Below are 18,813 nucleotides of genomic sequence, written 5' to 3'. Positions count from 1 at the left end.
TTCATTGACCAATAGAAACGCAGAACAGCGCAGGCCGCGCGAAGATCTAAAACAAGGAAGTGCTGCTTTACGTATAAGATGCACAATCGCACATTTTCAATAGGTTATTCAAATAATTTCAGTTTGTATCAAATAAACAAAGCATTTCGATTAACTAAAATATTCGTTTACCGCGGGTAAGTTTAGTTTTCCCAAATCTGTCGTATTTAGATCGTTTATTGTTGTCTGTGTGTAACGTTATCTGTTTGTTGACATAAAGACGTTAAGTACGTTTCTTCAAGGACTGTAAACAGCTGCAATAGTTGAGCTGTTTGGATAAAATGTTTACATAAGGCTCTCATAAACCTTCAACGTAGGGGTTAGGTGTGGTGTGTTTTAATTTAAATATGTTATAAAAAAATTGAATCATTTAAACCTTATAGCCTTTTTATGTAACGTTATTTTGTGACTTTTAAACTAAGCATGTATCAACAGGTAAAGTCAAAAACAACCCCTACGAATCTTCATTTTGATGCAATCACCAAGGAAAAGCTGATAAGATGGATGATATCTACACTTTGCAGCAGGAGGTGGGAAGAGGAAGCTACGGCGTGGTCTTCAAGGGCCGTGTGTCAGAGACAGGCTGGTGGGGCCAGAGGGGTGACACGGTGGCCATCAAACGTCTACCGTGTTGTAACCCAGAGAGTATAGAGCTATACTTGCAGGAGCTCTGGGCCATGAAGATCACAGCACGAAACCACCCCAATGTCATCGCTCTGTACAACTGCCTCTTACAGACCGGACCAAAAACACTGCAGCCCCTGAGATCAGGTAGGCTGCCTTTGGACTTAGTTGAGAGCACTCTTAAAGGGAGAGTAGTGGACAAAGACTCAAAAACCCAGATGAGGAATTCATCCAGATCGAAGAGGAGACTGATGTCCAAAGAGGAGGTTCCACGACGGTGCTTTGCCCTCTGGTTGGTGATGGAGTACTGCGAGGGAGGCGATCTGAATCAGTACATTCTGTCCAGGCCTCCGGATGCTGAGTGCAACCATGTTGTAGTTCAACAGCTCAGCAGTGCCATTGCCTTCCTGCATGAAAGTGGAATAGTGCATCGTGATATAAAGCCAGATAATGTTCTTGTCTCTCTTACTAAAACTGGACCAGTGATTAAGGTATCAGAAAAGAAAACGATGTAATAAACATCGTGATGTGACAAATTGTAAATACTTTTAGTAGAATGCACATACTACAAACAAACAACAACATTGGTATTAGAATACCAATGACTCATAGCAGTTAAACCAAGGGCAATTATACAAGCTTTCATGTTGCACTTGGAGTTATTGAGCGTGTTGTTTCATTTTTTCCAACCCCATCTCTGCTTTATTTCATTTTACTAGCCAGGAGGCATAAAAATGCTTTCAATGTTCCACTTATAGCTAGACTGTTATAAAGAACAAAGCGATACAGAAGTACTTTTGAAATAATATACTTAAATGATGGACAGAGTGTCTTATTGATAAGCTGTGTCAAAGTTTATGCTGATATACAAAATGTTGCCCTTTTTGCTAACAAAAATGTATTTTTCTTTGAGTCACAAATTGGGCCTAAATCTCCTAAACCTGTTCTGTCAATCAATACACAGCACAGCAAAACTATAACATACAGATAAGTTTGAAATTAATTGGTTTAAGAATCTATTCTCATGGATTTTTAAATAAGTGTTCAGGCTTGCGTGTTATTGCGTGTGTGGATAATCAATCTAGTGTGCCTTGTTCATTGGGTTTGACAGCGTGGACAGTAGTTCAGCTTGAGGTTATGCAACGATGGAATAATATTTTTAACCGTTTACCATTATTATCTTTATTGCTACATTAACAAAACGAATAATTTTAGCCTCTAGATATGGCTTTTGACATTTTAATTTCAATGCAACTGGACTTAAACTAAATAGCCAGCGAGCTCATCCAATGTAAATCAAACAACTTAACACTTGCATTTTACGTTAATTTCCTATACAAAGATGGGAAGAAATGTTTTTCAATTGAAAAATTGATATGCACCTTCTATTTCTGTTTTTCAATCTCGAGTTGTTAACAACATACCTCCCTTCCTCTGTATTACAGGTGGCAGACTTTGGCCTTAGTAAGATGGTGGACAATCCTACAGATGGTGTCCGTAGTAGACTGACTCTATCTTCTACCTGTGGCTCAGATTTCTATATGGCTCCTGAAGTGTGGGCAGGCCGTAATTACACAGCCCAGGCTGACATCTTCTCTCTGGGTGTGTTGTTCTGGGCCGTGCTGGAGAGAATCACATTCATTGAGGACGGAACCAATCAAGAACAACTTGGTGAGTCGAAGGAGGAAAGTACTTTTGTCATTATGCGTTTCAACGTGTCACAGATGTTAATGCATTGAATCAATTTGGATCCCAAGTCTTGTGATAGCCGTTCTGTTTATGTTCAACTCCTTGCTACCACATTGCTGAATGTGTACAAATAACAGTCATTTTAAAATTGATCTCTTATTTTATTTTCAGAAGCTTTTAATATGCTCTTCTAACGTAATCTGATCCCAGCAGGCTGATAGTATGGCTATATTGCATCTGTTTTTCAACAAAGTGGATTTGGTCCAGAATAGTAATATTGTTTCTGCTTAGGATCAATTTGGGGACACCAATAACACAGTGTTGCAATTTAATCTTAGCATGTGAAAATTAAATGCATTTATTAATATTTTTCTCCTGGGGTCCCCAAACAGATTAGTTTTTATGAAGGATGTTGAGGCTGTTATTAACCTTAATTGCGATAACTATTCTTGCCTCCCATGATTAAACATAGTCGCCATGATATTAATGTGTTAATAGCTAGCACTAAACAACATCATCACGATAAGGTTAAAATTGTTCATATTTGGGAGTGGAGTTCGATTTACAGATGATGTGTGTTTTGAAATATGGTGTCACAGGAAATCAACAATGGCAGATTGTAACATTTAATAATTGTAATTATTAATCGTGATAAAAATTGTGCGCAAAGGAATCGCAATTCTTATTTTTCCCATTATCCTGCAGACCTAATAATCACAAAAGTTACAACCTGATTTTGAAACATCATGAGTCATTGAAAAGGCTCTCATACACCCGAACAGAACACGACTGTTCATATAAAACCGCCATCCTGTGATTGTCAAAGCCACATTACTGCCTAGAAATAGAAATTGTCCCAATTTCCGAAGCCTCATTTCACTGTCGTTGGCAGGCAGGTGGCTATTTTAGTTATTACTCTTGTCTCACTAGTTACCTCATTTGAGGCACTTAAGATCGGTGGGACAGCTTTGTTGTTGAACGCTTGTTGTTGAGCACTTAACTTAGTAGCCCATTAAATTCATGTGTTATAGCTGTGGTAATCTTGAGTGGTCGGAGGACAGCGCCTTCAGATAAAGAGTGTAAGTCATTCAGGCACTGCTCGGTAATTACAATAAATCAACTGCGCAGCTAGAAGCCATATAGAAAGGTCAGATGTCTTAGCCTGTTATAAAATGGTAATTGACATCTTTCCATAAATTAATCTCATTGTTTTGTTTCTTTGCCGTTCTGTGAACTGTAATGAATGTGCATTAGCGTGCATGTATCATTGAGATGAATTTAAGAAATTATCTAAAGATATCTGTTTGTAATTTATAGGAGCGTATGTTATGCGAGGCCGCTGGCTTGCACCGTTAGGAGAGGCACTATGTGACAACCCTGACCTGCAGCTGGTCATCCCAATGAGGGCACGAAGGGCTCCCCCACTGCCGCCACCATCTAACTCCTTGTGTGCACTGCTCCTGGACATGCTCGATTCTGACCCTGACGCCCGGCCCAATGCAGACCAGCTGAAGAAACGGGTTCACTCTGCTATACTGTTATACTGACCTCAGAGCAGCATACTAACAGAAATTACAATGAGGCCAATAATACTCATGGACCAGTTGTGGTATTTTACATTGTTTATATTATCAAAGTTAAAGATTTGTTTGTTAAATGTCTTACATTTTGTGTGGTATATCTGTTACTATATGGTAGTAAATTAATTGTACAACTTTATCATTGAAGACTAGTGTGTCCAGTGTTTCTTGATGTTTCAAATTATTTTATACATATTTATTACAGAGACAATTAAAGAATCATTGAAGTATCAATAATAGTATTGTGTGAAGGCCATATTTTCACAGCGCAAACTTGCATTTTCTAAATTTGTATTAACATGCCATTTTGAGTCAAATCTTGAAATAAATTCTCACAAAATATATTTATTACCAATACATTGAATCTTGTGTTTATATTTTACTTAACCCCTGATGACGTCCAGACATATACACGTTTCTATTTTAAAAAAGGGAAATTATACATGTTTTATGAATGTGACAAAAAAGGATGCACAACATACTTTGTAAGATTTCTGTGGATTAAAATCCACACATTTTAGGAAATAATACACAACAAATGGAGTATGGATTGTTATGGATGTGAAAGTTCCCTTTCCTGACTGTACAAAACTTGTGTCATCATATAGCAAAACGAAAAATGGTCACACTACAAATCAACAGGTCAAAGCAAAAGTTTAATAACAAAAAGTCAAAATGACTGGAAGCTTGAAGCTTCACTGATGGGGCTATTTCTGTTTCCCCATGAAATGTGCATCTGTGAAAAATGGCAGCTGTATCAATCATTCAGATCGCTTATTTTCCACTGACAACATTTCCAGAGCCGTAAGTTAGTGGCCAATCTTCTTTAGGTTGGTTTTGCTCGCTCGAGACAGGAAATAAAAAGCGTTTTTACTGGGACACAAAGTACTCCATCTTCCAGTGGAATTTGAAGTTTTCCTCAGTGATGGATATGAATAATATCCGCCCGCATTTGGACATTTTCCATACTTGACAGTACTACCGACTGGGGTAAATATTTTATGTATCAAGTAGGCTAACGTTACGCACCACGAGCTTGAGCCAAACAGGGTCTTTAATGCTGCAGTCACGTGTTCTCGGAAATTCGATAATTCCCAACCCGGAAGTAATGTCTGGATTTGGTTACATTTAAAGCATTGCGTAATAATAAAACATTGATTTTAATAGTGATTAAGTGGCATTAAACAATACAAGTATCAGCTAATATCAAAAGAGCACCGTTCCATATTTCCTGGTTGAAGGAATTAACGAATTTCCGAGAGCACGTGTAAAGGTAGCATGAACGCCGTGATTAAGTAGTTTACTGCACTACTGAGTTGAAGGATGATAAGCACAATGACAAAGATGAATAAGTGCCTTTCAAGTGTGCGAAGGGGTCATCGTGGGGTTTGGAACCCTACGGCCTCCACCGGCAATAATATAAAGCATATGAGACTTTCCTAAGTGGATCTCATCCGTGACATTTCCCTCTCCAGAGACACTGTGCCCTTTCCTCACGCTTCACCGGTCTGCAAATGAAACGACGCGATAGCTCACCTCGACCTCCGCAGAGAAATATGCACATTATCTAAACACCACACTCATTCTTCCTCTAAGGTCATCATCTTGATACATCCGTATTAACTCTGTATCGAAAAGACTTTGCTCATATGGAATAACGGCCATAACTCGAGATGGGATGCTACCGTTTATAGTTAACCACGAGGTTCTCAATTACGACAAAGAGTCGCTGCCGGGAAATGACAGGGGCAGTGGTGATGTCATCAGTTTATAGTGGGTTTGACGCAAAACAACATCTGCCTAATAAATGAGCATTTCGCAATTTATTGAAGACCATTTCTTTGATGACAAACCTGTTACAAATGTGATCGGAGTCTGACTGTGCTTTAAAGGGCGGTCAGTCATCATTCGACTCGCACCTTGGCTCACAAGCAGAGATATAATCGGGTATTGCGATGTCAAATGAAGCAGTAAAAACCCATCAGCGGCGGTATCATGAGGTATCCCGCGGTGGAGAGATCTTGGAAGCCGGAGGCAATTTCTCAGAAATTGGTGGTGTGAAGACAGACACCAAAATGCAAGAGTTACAGTGAAAAATGAAGTGAAGGGTAACTTTTCATGCTGTCAAAAATAGAAGCGATTGAATTTCAATCCTTTTGGCGACAGGTTTTCATATCCAAGCCAGCAATGTCGGATGATAAATTATTTTCATTGTTCAGTGATGGCTGCATTATGTCCATTCAGGTCCATCCAAATTTCCCGCTTGTTAAGCCTACATACATTGATATGAATTTGAAATAATGTAAAAACAATTAAAATCCCAGATAAATATATTTATTAACATAAAAAAGGCCAAAGAATATTTTTTATGCAATGCCGAAACAAAAACATGAAATTGCAATCAATCCATCTTTAAAATGAGCAGAATTGTGAACGAATCGAAAGTACCAAGCTAGTTTCATAAATGATTTCTCTCTCCTATATCCACATTAAAAACTGTGCAATTTTTGCATTTTTTTCTCCATTCTAGCCACTGTTGTCATTAGAAACTGATGTAAAGAAATTGAGTGCTAGAAATGTAAATACACAGGCAAGTATTTTGGATTTGATGAGAAGTTCCCCTAAAAGTCTTTAAAGATGATTAACAGGGAGAATTTGGTGTTTTGGTTTTGCTTCCCTCAGATGAAGTGCAGGTTCAAGCTTTCAATAAAGGTTTTTCACCATATACGGTCCTTCAAGTTCATAACCCATTTTCCTATAGTAGTTCCTGGTACCAACACCTGAAACAAACACATTAAAAACAATAATATAAGATTTTAAAACACTGCATTTCTTCTGTATCACTTTGTGATGTCACACATTCCATTACACTATGTTAAAAGCGCAAAAACATGCAAAACTGAGAAATTGGAAAACGCTTTTTTTATCAAGCTTATTGAATTTTTGCACACTGTACTATTGTAATTTTACTATACACATTTATTATTAACGTTATACCAACATGGCAGAAGCCTCCTGTTGTTCCTGTGCATGTTTTTGGTTACACATGCAAGTACAAACGTATTATACACTTGATACTTAGAGTGAGAATAATATAAATGGAGATTTTCATTTTCTTCCCAAATGTTGTTATCTCAATCCCACTGTGGATTTGTAGCAGAAGTGCATGTCAGAATGTTATTTATTCAGTGAGAGAGAAAGAAGAACCAACAAAATGAATGAGCATTTTTCCATTAGCATGGAGAATATTTATGATACCTGAGATAACAGCCAGTTTGCCTGAGCCGTGCTCGTCCCTTGATATTCTCTCCGCCTCCTCCATCAACATCATCCCGAAACCCTACGAGAAAAAGAAAACAAGTAGGTGAAACTATGTACTATTTGCAGAAAGACAAAAGCCTTAAATTGCAGGAAAATTAGAGGTTTCTAAATCTGAGCAATTTACATACATTTCTGTAGTTTACTTGTGAAAATTACATGAGTGAAACCATTTTAAATCTGCATTAAATCTACACATTTAAGCTCCCCTAACAAGCGTGTATTGGACCACTTATCCAAAACATGTGAACTCTAAAGTGTTACTTGCAACAAAAAAAACAGGTAAAATGCTTTTTACCTGATGCTGAAACTTGCTAGGGTCTCGGCTGCTGACGGGGACCACACTTCCGTACACATGGAGCTCTCGGACGATGGATACGCCGCCCTTCAACTCCGGCCGGAAGGACTGTGGTGAGCACCGGCGGAGACGCAGGAGACCAATTAGAATGTCCTGCTCCGGGTCCTCATAAGACAAGAAGGTCTCCCAGCCTCCATTAGCCACATAGTCTCTGCGGATCAGCTCGACCTATAAGAAGCGCCCGGAGCTCTTTCTGTTAACAACTGTACATCCTTTTATAACAAGCATCCACAAGTATGAATTAAACATGAATTACCTGGTATGGTCGAAGTTTGTGATGGATTTCTTGTATGCCCACTTCTCTGGTTCTTACATCTCTGCACTGTAGGAACCGACAGTATGGTTTATACTTACTGTCTGCTGATTTATAAACCCAACAAAATAAAACAACTAAATCTTTTTTTAAGGATTCTTTTAACAATTATTACCTCAGTCCCCATGTCTTTCATTCTAGCCAGTGCCAGCTCCCTTAGATTTCCATGTTCCACGCCAGAGCTTACCAATGGCATGGGGATATCCCTGAAAAAGGCCAGAGATCAGGAGCTTTCAAAACTTAAGGATAAACATTACAAAATATTTTGGACTGACATAAGTATTGGTAACAGGAAGTGATGTTCTACTCCAGGGCTCCTGTTTGAAATAATATGAAAATATTCACTCCATTGCAGCTTCCTGCGACACTGCAAACATGTGCTTTCTCTATATAATTGTATTATAAAGTATATACCAATTTTAACAACCAAAAATAAACATCCTCCATGTTTGATTTTCCGCTAAAATGTCAATCTGTGACAATAAGATCCACTTTTGGACAAATATCTTCACTAATATTATTAATAAGCAGGTCATTGGTCATCAGACTTACTACATACTAAAGACAAAAACTGCATGTTGGAATATTCGTTCATATGCATAAATACAGGATCTAGTTAGACTCCTTCACACAATAGTCAATTCTACAACAACTTTGAAAGGAAATGCTCAGAAAACAAATGCTAAATCTCTCCTACCTTTGCACGCGGTACACACGTGTCCAAGGTGGGACCAGCGCTAGAATCCGTGCTACCAGGTCGACCAAAGCACTGGGGGAGTAACTCTTATATCGCCCTGTTTTCCACAGCTCATAAAGTCCGGTGCCTCGAATCACCAATGTCGGGTAAAGTTTGAGCCCATCTGGCCTGAATGCTGGATTCTCAAAAAATTCCTGATTACAAAACAGAAAAAACAAGGCAAAGGTTAAGGATTTAAGAGTAGCATTCTTCAGAAAGTATTGGAAAACTACTCAAAATAAATAGTCTTGATTAAGAAAATGATACTGCATGATGATGGTCATGATACTATAAATCTGGTTAATGTGAGGAATTTGTTTTACCCTGTCACTTTCAGAGCTTCAGAGGTCATGCGATGACACTTTTGCAATGCAAGAGACAGCATCAATGGTAATTTAACAGTCGCTGTCGTACTTCCTGACCCACAAGCGTATCATCATACTGGACACTTGGTTGCTCTGAACAAAGACTGCGTAAAGCCAGAGCTAAACAACGTCTCTAAAATAACGCAAGCAAAGAAAAATAGTTCCCTTTCACAGACGAACTGAAAGGACGGATTACTTGACTCAGGAATAGCCGTAGCGTCATCTTACCCTACGAGTGGAAAGAAATCAGACTTTTTTATTTAGGGAGGGGAGCCTGCACACAGTCTGATAAGTGAGAAGTGCAAGTTGGACGAGTCTGTAATGGGATTCCATTATCACAGAGCTGCGCTTTTTCCACCACACACACCGTCTTGAGATAGCGCCGACAGGTTCCCGTCTCGTAAGGTGGGGGTGTGGGGAAGGTGCGTCAGAGAGCACGCGAGTAAACACACAAGTGGGAGGGGAAGAAGGGAGCGTGGGCATCAGAGAAAGCAGGTTGGCAGAGATAAAGCAGCCGACTGCTGCTGGTGGGTGACACAGGTGAGGTTGTGTGGGCACACAGTGGAGGTGGAGTGCTGATAGCAGCAGGGTCAGAGACCACCATCCAAACCCATTAATCTCTCTCTCTCCGGTTCTGGCGCACTACCTCCTAATGGCTTTAACAGAGATATCATAACCAGAGTGGAATTTCATAAACACACGAACCTATACGTGAAACGAATTTTAATAAAGGGTGAAAGAATTGCGAGGTGGATCAAATAGCAAAAAACTGATGAACGTCAAAACGATAGGCCCTGACGTCACTTGAGTGTGGGTAAATGCTTTCAGTGTAAAAGTTAATAGTAACATCTGATGAATTCACAAATGTAAATGCATTAACATCATATTCAGGAATGCATTTAAAGCTCACAAACAAAATGATTTCAAAACATGTGTATAATGGCTCATTTTATGTATATTTTAGTTTCATTGTGCAGAACTACAAGAAATTGCCATATTTATACCCACTTGTAAACAGCACCATCTGTAGAAACACATTAATAATGAACAATGGTTCAAAAGCAGATGTAATTTTAAAAGAAAGAAAATTCACAATATAAAAAATAAAATGTAAAATGTGAAGAATAGAAATGAATAAAATTGTACATTTATGGTCATTTACTCATTCTTCAGTAATATTTTCAACATTTTAGAAAAACAATAAACTAAACTAATCAAAATAATAAACAATAGTTACAAATTTTTTAAATATATGGTCACTTACTTATTCTTAAACTATTCTTTCACCATTTTACAATAATAATAATAATAATAATATTAACTATTCAATATAATAAACTATATAAAAGTAGTACAAAGTGATATAAATATATTGTTAATATAGGGTAATTTAATCATTCGTTGTTAATTTTTTTATAATAAGAATAAAATAATTAATATATAAATAATATCAAAGTAGTAAACAATATAAAATAAATTCTAAATACCTTATTCAATAATATCTTAAACATTTTAGAATAATAAACTAATCAAAACTGTATGTGCATGTTTTGATGTACAACTCTGGAATTAAAGTTGCCAAAAAAGACATTTGAATGCATTTTAAAATACGTTGTTTTCTAATCAAATAAATTAACATATTAGCACATTCCTATTTTGGCTACAAAGATCATTTCAAACTTTAAGCATTCATCTTCGGATCAAAACATTTCTAAAGTCATGAGAAATATTTAAATGAAGTGACCAAAACTTTGAACTGTACACTGTTGCCTCGCAGAATAAGTGGACCCATACATAATTGTGGGGTATGAACATTTTTCTATTAAAGCTGGAAAGCAAAAAAGGCATTACTGTCCAAACATTTTGGACTTGTGGAGGCAAGTAAGATGCTCCCGGGGGACATCATGATAATGTTGGATTGTTACAACAATGTACAAATCTAAGTAAAGACTTTAAGCTGTAGGGACACAGAGCCTCCAGAGACGAGATGACTGAGTTAATCGTTTCTCCTCACTCATTAAGTGCACATTTATGTGACTGTAAACGCAAGATTTTACTTAGACAATCACACTCGCTTAAGCATTATGCCTCTTATGCGACATTAACATTTCATGACCACAGGCAAATTATCACCAGCTTTAGAATCTGTAAACTCCAGACATCGTTCGCTTAAGACATCAAAGAAACCTGTTGGCACCTGGATTGCTCGCGGTTGGTGTTTAATACAGTTTTTCAGAGAGAAGCACTTTGAACGGGTTCCAGAGCACAGACGCTGATTGGATCTCCATGGCTTGGTAATGAAACCCACAATAATGAATGCTCTATTCACTTCATATAATGAAGCCCCTGATAATGTGAACCAAGGCGTCACAGCTGGACACTGACATGGGCTATAAAAGAGCAGCCTGCCACGGCACATCACTCCCCACTTCATTTACATTCAACTGTCATTCCCGCCGCTACGTAACAATTAGCTACAGCGGTCATCAAAATCTGAATTTTCTGAACTCCGAGAACGTTGTGCTTTGGTGTTCCTGTACTTTGTGTAACCTTGTTTTGACTCTATGAATTATAACCTAGGGCTGTGTGATATGAGAAACAATTACATATTTCCATTTCAGTTTTTTATTTGTAGTCTAATTTCATGAATTTACACCTCTGGGCTGTCTGTCTGATGACGAATATGGCTCAGTCAGTAGTTTTTCTTACTTATATTCATGCATTTGTAATTGGCAGATGTTTTTATCCAAAGTGACTTGTTATACATTCAAAATATACATTTGAATGAGAATCAAACACACAACCTTGACTTTGCTTGCTCCACTGCCAATGAAGCTAAAGGAAAGCTAAAAACGGTGTAGGTCTTGTTACTTTCAGTGAGCACCTGAAAACAGTACGGACATCCCGGATATCCCAATGTCATCACATTTTCACCCTGGTGTCATTACAAACCTATGTAACTTTCTTCTGAAGAACACAAAATAGATTTTTTCAGCATTGCTGGTAAACAAACAACACTCGACTCAATTGACTTTCATTGTTCCCATTTCTCAAAATATCTTCTTTTTGTGTTCTAAAGAAGACTCATATACAGGTTCTGAACCACACGAGGGTAAATAAATTGAGAGTGAATGAAATTTTATTTGGGTTAAACTATCCTTTTAACACTGTGAAGCGAATGATGAAATACTCACTATAAATTGCTCCACGTCTCTTTCCATGCCAACATTTGGCAAGTCCGGCATCATATGAGCTACGACTTTAAAACCAGCATCTTTAGCCAGGTGGAAAGACTCACACACAGCCCGCACTGTGTGTCCCCTGCAAAGTACATTTACATTCGCTATAAATATCAACAACAGCATATCAAACACATTTAGCTATAAAAGAAACATATGCCTTACTGTATAAGAATTTAAAACAGAGACGGGTGCAGGTTAATAGCAAAGGATTGATGCAGAGAACATGGTCACTTAAGAAAAGCACTTAATCCAAACCGCTCCAAACTGTATTGCAATTAGCATAGTTGTTCACTAGGTTGCTTAATGCGTTTAATGGCAGTCCCTTATAAAGCAAATAAACTGCATTATGAATCGAAAAACTGCTGGAAATGACTGAATGGATAACTAAACTCTGCAATTAAATGTTCCTATAAGAGTCCATATAACACTGATCACTCAGGTATACATACAGTTGGGATTTTATTATGAACCATAAATCAATATTATCAGTCATCCTCTCACTTTTGTTTGTCACTGTGTTTTGTAATTTCATTCATTTCAAGTCAATGCACCCATCAAGGTTTTTTTATTGACCAATTCCTACATCAAGCATGAAGTCTGACCTGTTGGTATCGCGGGCAATATCTTCATACACGCTCTGCACACCGATCTCCAGTCTTGTGCAACCGTATGCCAGCATATCACTCAAGTGTCTCTTCAGGCAGTAGTCAGGTCTCGTCTCGATTGTGATGCCGACACATTTGGTGTTACTGCGTTCAGAGTATCTGGAGAACAAAAACATTACTCAATGCCTTATTTATGTTATGTATGCACATTAAGGTGCGATGAACTCTAACATCACACTATATTTAAGTGTGCTTCCTCATACAAACAAGTGGGTAAAAATTGTAAAATCAAAATTGTGAAAGTGGCTATTAGATAATCTGATTATAAAATGAAAATGGTTTCATGATCTTCCGCTTACCAACTGAACTGAATCAATTATGTGAAAATGCTTGCTTTTTGGCTTTCTCGTCACGCTTGATTTAGTTCTGAAGTCCTAATGGACATTTAACAGTCCAAAATGTCTTTTTCTCTAGTTAGCTTCATATCTCTTTCATAAAGTTTCAGAAATCATACTTATAAAACCAATAGAGTGTTATATAAATCCAAATGAATGTTTCTCATTTGTTCTTGCATTCCCCCCCTCTCTCTCTCAAACACACCCCTCTGCTGAGATAAGCACCGTGTCTGAAATCGAACTCTTGTCTCCTCCATCTCTGCCTGATTAGCAGGCGGAACAATTATGGCAATCGTGTCATCTTAACAAACCCGCTGATAAGCTGTGGTGGGCTGACAATCCTGCAGACCTCTGCCTACCCACACACAAATTCTTATCAAGATAGTAAATAACATAACCGACGCTGGTAACAAACTAACAGCGCCCTGCAGCATCCGTCTATCCACTATCGTCTTCTTTGCCTGTCACTCTGACTTCCAAAAGTTTGTGCTGATGTCATTCACAAGGTCAACAGCATCTTAGTCACAGCTCAGGTTCAGATAAACTTAGCAGACGGAGGAGTATAATGTGCCGACCAACCTTTCATACATAGTCTTGAGTTATTTTGGTGTAGTCAAGCGATAGTTCAACTGATGGAAACGATATACAAAACTGCTCAATACATTTAAATTGGGGTTCGACTGAAACGGGAACATGAGATGTAACTAATAGCACACTTTATCTTGTCACCATCATTGAATCAAAGAGCCCAAATCATCAAAGGCCGATCGAAATGCCAGATTCTCTTTTGTTCTGTGACTGCAGACAGCAGAGCCAAATGCAGCTGCTCGGAAAGTGGAAGACGGATCCAAACGAACCAGTTATTCCTCCCAAAACTGCCTCAGTAACAAATTTGCTCACCAGGGGGTTTCGGCAGTGTGGTTTAAAGGAAAAAATTCACAAAAAAATGAAAAATCTCTTATCATTTACTCTTGTCATTTCAAACCTTTATTTCTTTAGCAGAACACAAGAGAAGATATTTTGGAGAATGTTGGTGACCGAACAATGGGTCTCATCCACTAAGCATGCGTACGCACACATTTGTTCGTGAAACCAGCGTACGAACGTTTTCACGGATTATAAATATAAGAGAAAAGATAGGAACAGTTGAAAGCAAAAATCACCAATCTCTTTCCTTCTCTTTCGCTCTCTAAGACAAAATGGCAAAACGTTTCATCTTAGGATAATAGTTAGGCCTATATACTTTAAATAATAAATATATATATAATTACACGTAGATGTATATATTTTGTAAAATTATTTCATCATATCCAGTGAAAGAGTAAGAAAAGCTGCGTTAAGACTATATCTCGAGCTGCGATGTATCTCGGAATAACTGCGCTTCTAGAGCCGGCCAACAAGAACTGTGCACACTGCGTGTCTGTATAAAAGGTGTTTTATTGTGTATGAACTGACTTTGAGAACTGTGCACTTGGAATTACTTGCGAAAGCTCGTCTGTAGACAGCTTCACATCAGGTTTCCTGGAGTAACTTTGACTTAAGTGACGACAGGTTGTAAAGGAAAGGTTTGTCGGAAAGCCCTTATATGGGTATGGACTATGTGTGTTTTATGCAAACGACTCGTGCACACGGCCGCTCATTTAGAATACTCCATATTCACTAACATTAGGATGAGGTTAAGAACAAATTCATGTGTGTACGCATGTGTTGTGAATTAGGTGGAAAGTTTTTCGTGGGAGGTCCAAATGTGCTACGCAATTATTAAAGAATGAGACCCAATGTTTTGTGTCTATACCACAGAAGTGAATGGGTACCTCCATTGTTCGGTTACCAAGATTCTTCTAAATAATAAATGCTGTGGGATTATTTTCATTGTTTGTCAATGCACATCATCATCCCAAGTGTCTTCCACATTTCCATCTCTTCACTATCTACGCCATGGAACATATAATAAGGAGTGTTCTGATTCCATCCCTGAGACGGATTAATCATTCAGCTTGGTACCTGACTGCCTCCGCGACATTGTTGGACGAGTGTCCTGACAGTGCGTCGTGGAGGTTACGGATGAAATAGTCCCTGTATTCCTCAGGCAGAGCCATGAATGTGCCTCCCATCACAATGAACTCCACTTTATCCACGCTGTGACCAAGCTGTTTGAGCTAGACGAAGCAGATATTAACATCATCTGAATTTGCGGAAATGACTGAGACCATTGACACTTAATGTGATCGTAAAACCAACACCATTAAATAGCTTATGCATGCATTAGATTCTGATAATAAAATGCAAAAGCTTCTGATGGGTGCGAACTTAAAAGATGACTCACTTGTTCTACCCTGTGTCTAGTCTGGAGGTAGGGATCGTAGCGTGCACGGATGGCTCTCATCGACGTGGGCTGGACAAAAAGGTGAACAGACAAGAAAAGTTTTCATAACACGTCTGCAATGGTATCAGATAGTATTGGTTTGAAGGATGGCAGGATAATTACCTCATATCCAGTGTAAGACTGTGTTGAATATTCGAAATCGGAGTCTGGTCCCCCTGGGCAGTATCTGTTAAAAATAAATAAAAATCACATCAGGAATGAAACCCAGGACATATAGTCTCGCTGTTTATAAACTGCAGTCCATCTGTACCCCTACAATGTGCTCATAAAAGTTAGCTCAATAATGGTTGTTTAATCTTAATGGCATTAACTAGATAAATTGGAACGCAAGTATAAAAAGATTACTTCGCAAAAGGTTCAACTAAATAATACGATGAAGTAAAAAACAGTGTCTGAGTGTAGAAATTAAAGATTATGGCTTGATAGCAGTGGTATAATCTACGTGATAAGCACATATACGCACTCGAAAAGATAGAGGATTTCCATATACAAACTTAAAAAAAAAAAAGCACTAGGATATGTAACATCATCATTTTGAGTCAGAAAAGTGTGACACGCTGACTTTTGGACCATTGGTGCAACCAGGAGATATGAAAGGCAAACATGAAAGCTACATTATTTCAGTATTTTTGTAAGCCACTGCCGCTTCGGGGTGACGCTGGACCTGCAGAGGGGTTACAATGTGCCCGAAGAGGCTCATGTTATGCTTTACATGCGGTCCCAGAGTCGCAATCGCATTTCTTTGTTCACCGGTGTATTATAGTTTATGCTGATAACTCCCTCCCACATTTAAAGCGTATTCTTTCCAAAAATTTGCATATTTGTTATCATTAACACAACTGTAAGGGGGCTTGTTGGTATATTACATTGTATCTAACTAGCCAACTTTACAAACGTTAGTTTGTGTGGCGAATCAATAAATGGGGAAAAAATAAAAAAAATTAAGGGAGAGATAACATATACTACAATGTTCATAATTGTTTTAGATGATAAGAGATGTGAACTCTTGCCCAGCCTTGTGAAAGTCCATCTTGCGCTCATAAGTGTGACCCAGTGTGTGAAAAGTAGGCTAAAAATCGAGTTACTAGTAACGAGTATCAGTGTTTGATTTTAGCCATTTATTTCAATATGATTTATTGTAAGTGTTTGACATGGCCTTAGTCAGTCAAAATCTAAATCTACAGATTATACTTTGGCTGGATATTCTCTAAATTTTGTTGGTTGCCCTGCTGAAAAAATAATAAAACCCTGCCCAAAACACAAGAGTTGCATATGGGAATCAATAGAACACCCATTAATGCCAAATAATAAAAAAAAATCAACTTTCTGTAATATAAAAATGTGTAGGTCATAATGGTATTTTACTGGCAACCACTAAAATGTATGCAATACAATTTTTTAGCAGGGTGGGTTTATGCAGAAATAGTATATCACAAATAACATTATACATTTACATTATAGGCTAAATGTAACTCTTAACTGAGTTAGACAGCTATTAACAAAACCAGCAAGTCATCGGCTATTGAAATCTTGCTTGCAATAAATCTTTCAGAATGCTCTTTATGACATATAGAGGCATACTCTGCATTCCTGAGTTTGGTGGTGCTCATGGGTTGTCGATCTGGGACGGGTGAGTTGGCTGGGAGGGAAAAATGATCACAGTGTACTCACGACAACAAAAACTAGACTACACCACTGCTTGTTAGCCAAGGCTGCTGATTCAATGGCTAAAAAAGAATAGCGCTTTGAATATATTGAACTGCGTTTAGTCAAAAAGTAAATGTATACATTTTTCTTGTGCATCAGTCACTGTTGAAGAAATACACTGATACAACGGGAGTGCGCTTGACATACTCACACACAGATGTTGCCGGTGAAACTGATGTGTGGACACCGATGGGGTTTACACATCACAGCAACAACTGCAATCTATAAAGAAACACAAAAGTCAGTACGAGTATGCGTTTTATTCCTGCAATATGAAATTCAACACATTTTAAACAAAGTTTCAGCAAATCAAACTAAGCGTGTGCTTGGCCGTCTTACCCCACTGGCAGTGCGGATAGGTTTGGCTTTTAGTTTGGGCACCAAGGCACGTCTATAGTGAGATGGCACTGCAGCTATGATGTCCACCAGCCGAGGCTGTGCAGAGAGGCCGTACTTGGCTGATGTTTTTGTCTTGACTCTAGAATGACAGAATTGTAATAAATAAAATTGATCTTGGTTTAAGTTTTTTTCGAGTGGGAAACATTTTTAAACGTAAAAGACTGATAGATAATGCAGAGTGTAAAGAGGGTGACTTCTCAAAGCAGGCTAAAAAACATGTGTAAGACTTTCAGAAGTTGACACTTAAGATTTGCTCATAATTGTCTATAAAACACTAACTTGTTAAGGTTAATATCTTTTCCCTGCTCATGGGCTTCAACCAGCTGGTTGATGACATCTGCAATAGTCATCATCATCAGCTCTGCACGGCTGAGGTCACCTGATGACAAAACAGAGAGATGTTAGAATGAACTCAGACCTGTTGTGTACAGGTACAAACATAAATCTGGACTTTAAATTATTATTTTCCTATTCTGAAAACATCTTAAAAACTCAGTTTGAAGGTTTCACACTATTCTAACTGTCCCTTAGAATACTGTCACTTTTTGTGACAGAGATGTACAGATGTGAGCAAATGTTGAAAAAATCGTTGATAAATTAAAAAATAAGGACAGGAAATAAAACGAGGAATCAAATTATTATGTTATTATAATTAAAATGAAAAACTCACTATGTTTCAATATTCTACTATCTTTCGTCAACTTTATTGTGACATCGAGATGTAGAGAAAATATGAAAAGATATATAACTCACATCGTTATGATGTTAAAGCTAACAAATAACAAAAATTACTTTTTGGAGACCCACATGTAACTTAAACATGTTGTCAGCTAAGAGTATCTTACAGAATACGCCCTGCGGATAAAAAGGAGCAAATACTTACTCTTCTTTTTCGGCTTTCCCATGTTGCAAACAACCTAAATATAAGCCTTTAAGTTAAATATAAAAACTAAATCCCGTAGTTCGTTGTGCCCACAGATATAAACGTCAACAGAAGTGAGCATGCTACATTCTGCCGTAAAGCGAAACCATGTGGCGTAAAGCCAAACCTCTACGG

General features: G+C 38.0%; 2 protein-coding genes across 4 annotated transcripts; one reads left to right on the top strand and one right to left on the bottom strand.

Moving 5' to 3' along the window:
• Positions 1-44: 44 nt before the first annotated feature.
• si:ch211-63o20.7 (Serine/threonine-protein kinase pdik1l-B-like) lies at positions 45-4,289 on the top strand. Of its 3 annotated transcripts, none has more exons than XM_056764758.1 (4): positions 45-176; positions 475-1,154; positions 2,109-2,334; positions 3,670-4,289. In XM_056764758.1, exons 2-4 carry the CDS (start codon positions 540-542, stop codon positions 3,897-3,899), a joined length of 1,071 nt encoding a protein of 356 aa, XP_056620736.1. In that variant the 5' UTR covers positions 45-176; positions 475-539; the 3' UTR covers positions 3,900-4,289. The 3 variants fall into 3 exon arrangements, with proteins under 3 accessions (XP_056620736.1, XP_056620738.1, XP_056620737.1); XM_056764760.1 differs by having other exon boundaries at positions 50-103; XM_056764759.1 differs by lacking the exon at positions 45-176 and adding an exon at positions 259-363.
• A 1,961-nt stretch (positions 4,290-6,250) lies between these two features.
• elp3 (elongator acetyltransferase complex subunit 3) lies at positions 6,251-18,773 on the bottom strand. Its single transcript, XM_056765419.1, has 15 exons — positions 18,640-18,773; positions 18,036-18,135; positions 17,697-17,835; positions 17,509-17,579; positions 15,753-15,816; positions 15,591-15,659; positions 15,269-15,423; positions 12,867-13,028; positions 12,217-12,343; positions 8,619-8,812; positions 8,037-8,127; positions 7,865-7,930; positions 7,549-7,776; positions 7,191-7,272; positions 6,251-6,712 (listed from the first exon to the last, which is right to left on the bottom strand). Exons 1-15 carry the CDS (start codon positions 18,659-18,661, stop codon positions 6,636-6,638), a joined length of 1,647 nt encoding a protein of 548 aa, XP_056621397.1. The 5' UTR covers positions 18,662-18,773; the 3' UTR covers positions 6,251-6,635.
• Positions 18,774-18,813: the final 40 nt, after the last annotated feature.

The sequence above is a fragment of the Triplophysa dalaica genome, chromosome 13 (assembly GCF_015846415.1).
Source record: "Triplophysa dalaica isolate WHDGS20190420 chromosome 13, ASM1584641v1, whole genome shotgun sequence".
Taxonomy (NCBI): domain Eukaryota; kingdom Metazoa; phylum Chordata; class Actinopteri; order Cypriniformes; family Nemacheilidae; genus Triplophysa; species Triplophysa dalaica.
The sequence above is the reverse complement of the archived record's forward strand: the minus strand, read 5'-3'. Positions and strand labels throughout refer to the sequence as shown.